General features: G+C 32.4%; 1 protein-coding gene across 1 annotated transcript; it reads right to left on the reverse strand.

Moving 5' to 3' along the window:
* Nucleotides 1-209: 209 nt before the first annotated feature.
* On the reverse strand, nucleotides 210-1,495 carry LOC132042450 (protein NDR1-like). Its single transcript, XM_059432988.1, has one exon. It carries the CDS (start codon nucleotides 1,279-1,281, stop codon nucleotides 661-663), a length of 621 nt encoding a protein of 206 aa, XP_059288971.1. The 5' UTR covers nucleotides 1,282-1,495; the 3' UTR covers nucleotides 210-660.
* Between the last annotated feature and the right edge of the window lie 2,679 nt (nucleotides 1,496-4,174).

Consider the following 4,174-nt stretch of genomic DNA (forward strand, 5'->3'; position numbering starts at 1 on the left):
AAAGCTCCAGTTACTAGATCAATCTAGTTGACTTGTAAAAATTTCACGGGCGTACTATTTTTGGTCGCCTCATTTAATTGGTACCATCGTGTATTTTAGTAGAGGTCCGTCTGTCTGGTGTTTCCTCATTTAAAAGACTACTTTTACATCGAACTCGTCGTATGCTAATATTATCAGGCGAAAGCAGCTTCGGAAACATATCGGACGAGACCTCAATTAAGAGGACAATCATTTGAAGTACTTAAGTACTCAAAAAATCTCAAAAAATCTCAAGTAACCATATATCGGTAGCTGAATACAAAGGACACAGACTCATAGGACGTCGACCTGCCTACTCGGGTCCTATTTGAATATGCAGGAAGGGGTGCTCCTAGATGTGTGTAGGGAATTCCTACGATATTTCAAAAGGATTGTTTGAATTGCTTTGGATGGAGACTACAAGTGATGGTATATAGCACGGACTAACTCATATTTGCAGGTCATGGAGAACCTAATCCCCAACAATAATAATTGTTAAAAAAGAAAGGAAAATATGAACATTAACCAATGCAATTTCTAGGAACAAGTCCCTTACAACCTGGAAAGAGAGAATGACAAAAAAGTACTCTAAATTAAATAGTCAAAAGATTCTTCTCCTTCATGAACCCCAAGACTAATATATTAAAGTAAAAATGATAAAACAAATAATGCAAGTCCAAAAACCCCAAAACAACAATGAAGTTGTTGTGCACTAGATTTACCAGTATCATCAACTTCAACCTTATTCTCCACAAAATAATGATGTTTCTTAGTATACCAAAATATAATTTTGTACTTAATTCTACTACTCACATCAACTCTAAAAACTGCCTTAGATCCATTTGAAACAGCCTTAATTGCATCATCCCATGGCATATTATGAGTCTCAATCATGCCACTTTTAAAAGCTTCTTTATCTTTGCCTTGTTTAAATCCATCAAATGTATGATTACCAATAGGGTAACTAGTGTTTGTACCATAGTAGAAATTGAGGGTAATATTGTCGTAACGAACGCCTTTGTCCTTCATTTCGTTCTTCAGATTGAGCTGAAATGACAAATTGTTGTCCCGTGTCGTCGCATTGTTGTGGGACTTGACCGATTTGTCAAGGCCTCGCACATAAACATCTCCGATGGAACATTTGGGCTTCTTGGTACGAAGACTTAGCCAGAGGATCAGAGCTAGGACCCCTAAAATCACTATGAATTTGACGCAATGACAAGCGCACGACTTTCTAGAGGAAGAGAAATCGTAATCTGACATGTTTAAAAGCAAATCAGTGGTAGTCGAGGATTGTTATCAAAGATACAAAAAGAGATGAAGAAGAAATTGGAGATGAGACTAGAGAGGAGAGAGTGAACAATCTTTTTGTGAAGCGTGTATTGTTGGGGTTAAACTTATTTGGTTTTTTAAAGACATTGATTCTCAACGAGTCATGGGGTTATCTACTTTTTTAAAGACTTGAGGTCAATGACTCTTCTATTTTGGATCTCATTTTGTTTGCTATTTTCTTCCTTGCCCTTAGATAGTAGTTGACACTTGCTAGTGAAATTTCATGGAACAATTCAACAATGTTGAAGTAGTTTCCAAAAATCAAGTAAAACTAACTCTCCGTCTCAATTTATGTAGTAACATATATAGTTTGAAACAACAGAGTTAAAAAATTAATATAGAGTTTTGAAATTTATAGACCAAAAAATGTCATGCCATTTGTATAGTTATAAAACTTTTTGACATTTATAGCTTTAAACATGTCATAACATTTATATAATTATAAAAGCTTCTCATTTAGAATAAAATAAAAAATATGAAGTTAATTATTTTCAAGTTTAAAATGCACCATTTGTTTTGAAACGAACTAAAATGAAAGTGACACATAAACGGGAACAAAGAATTTTTTTTTTTTTTCAAAAGAAAACAAAAGGACAATCAAAAAAGCCAATCCTCATAAAAAAGAAAAAGCCAACACGTCTTCTCGAATCTCGAGAAACTAAAATAAAGTTCATTACTTGCACGGTTGCACCTAATAATTTAGATATCCTTTCCTTAGCTTGTGGTACTCCCTCCGATAAAAAAGTGTTACTTAACTTAATTTTTTTGGATCAAAAAAAAGAGTTCTTAAGAAATGAAAGTTAATTAATCTATTTTTTCATATTTTTCTATTAAGTGTTATGTGATCAAATCCCAACGCCTATTTAATTAGGGGTAATTTAGTCAAATTACCTATTTTTGTCTGGTTAGTATTTTCTTAAGGGGTGTGCAAATGGCTAAGTGGACTCTTTTTTTATCCGGAGGATGTAATATTTTTATATTCTTAAAAGACATACTCCTATAATTGAACTATAAATTAAAATATGTGTTCCGGTTATGAATTTGACACTCCTTCGATTTAAGATATTAATTGTTTTAGCCCTAAATTTAGTTCGAAATATTTGATGTTATAGAAAATCAAAAAGTTATTATTACATTTCTCAAAATCTATCTTTATTTCAATTAGTGGACTATCAACTAAGTGAGACGTTTAACGAGAGATAAATAATAATAATTTAAATGAATATTAGTACAATTGATGTTATTAGGATATTTTGTAAAATGTGTACAATAACCTTAAAAGATGAGTAGTAGATTAGATGAACCGAAGAAATAATTGAAGAGAAAAGACAAGAGATCTAGAAATAGCAAACATTTATTTACATCAGCTGTTCAAATCAAATTATGTAATTTGATAATTAAATATTAAAACAAATTTATATATTACCTAATTATAATTAAATAACAAATATATTTATAAAAAATCATGCTGTATATACATTTACTTGGTGTCAACGTCTTATTCTTAAAAAATGTTGTGAGAAAGAGAATAAAACATGTTGACAAAAAAGAGAATAAAACAAAATTATTGAATGGTTCCACGAAATTTCACTGTCAGTCCCACACTCCTAGCATAGCACTTGCTGTTTAATTACTTTGAAGTTTCAACTGCCTCAAAGATAATATAATAAGATAAAGAAAGTATATTGTACAAGACGAGTTGACCAAGACTTTTTGAGAATCCTGGTCTTTAAAAATATCAAATAATAAACCTAAGAATTAATGCACTTATCAAAAATACAATTAATATTGTTCACTCGTTTTCTCGGTAGTTTTTTGGTCTCTTTTACTTCCTCAGTTCACTTTTATTTGTCCACTTTTGACTTTGCATACCCTTTAAAAAATAATAAATAAAATGCATAATTTACCAATCTACCCATATTAATTGGTGCATATTTTTATTGAATTTGAAAAATGATTTGAAGTGAGTAATTAATAACTATGGGTAAAATGGGAAAAAAGAAGTTGTCTTGTCTTGATATGCTAAAAGTGACAAGTACACCGATGAAGGATTCCTCGAAAAGTTAAGGATTAGTAATCCTTTTTAGAAATCGAATCGATTTAAGGTCTTATACATACGCGAGGAAGTAATCAAAAAAGAAAGAAAATGGGTTCTTCTTTCTTTTATCACTTAAAAGTAGTGTGAGATGAAAGTCTCGTACACGGTTTCATGTTCTATTTCACTCCCAGATGGGGGTTCTTTTTTCCCTTCCCTGGCGGTACTATCGAGCGTGAAAAGATTGACAAAAGACGAAACAAATCCACTATCCGTTTTACGTCAAGCAATACGTGGAGTAACCCAATATAACAGAGAGGAGAGAGGAGAGAGTGAACAATCTTTTTGAGAAGTGTGTATTGTTGGGGTTAACTTATTTGGTTTTTTAAAGACATTGATTCTCAACGAGTCATGGGGTTATCTACTTTTTTAAAGACTTGGGGTCAATGACTTCTATTTTGGATCTCATTTTGTTTGCTATTTTTTTCCTTGCCCTTAGATAGTGGTTGACACTTGCCAGTGAAATTTCATGGAACAAGTACACTGATGAAGGATTCCTCGAAAAGTTAAGGATTAGTAATCCTTTTTAGAAATCGAATGGATTCGGTCTTATACTGTAACACCTCGTGCATTCGGGCTAAGATTTGGCTCATAAGACGGGGGTATAATGAACCCAATTTGAGTAGTGTATAAATGGTGTTTGAAACCCAATCAAGACATGAGAAGAGTCCTTGAGCAAAGGAAAGTCGGAAGCTACCCTACGGAGCGTGTTTTCAAGTGAGTTTGCAC

The sequence above is a fragment of the Lycium ferocissimum genome, unplaced genomic scaffold (genome assembly GCF_029784015.1).
Source record: "Lycium ferocissimum isolate CSIRO_LF1 unplaced genomic scaffold, AGI_CSIRO_Lferr_CH_V1 ctg15440, whole genome shotgun sequence".
In the NCBI taxonomy this organism is placed as follows: domain Eukaryota; kingdom Viridiplantae; phylum Streptophyta; class Magnoliopsida; order Solanales; family Solanaceae; genus Lycium; species Lycium ferocissimum.

Bases quoted from the DNA above. Each gene is read 5' to 3' on its own strand.
- LOC132042450 (XM_059432988.1), bottom strand. From the start codon at position 1,281: ATGTCAGATTACGATTTCTCTTCCTCTAGAAAGTCGTGCGCTTGTCAT.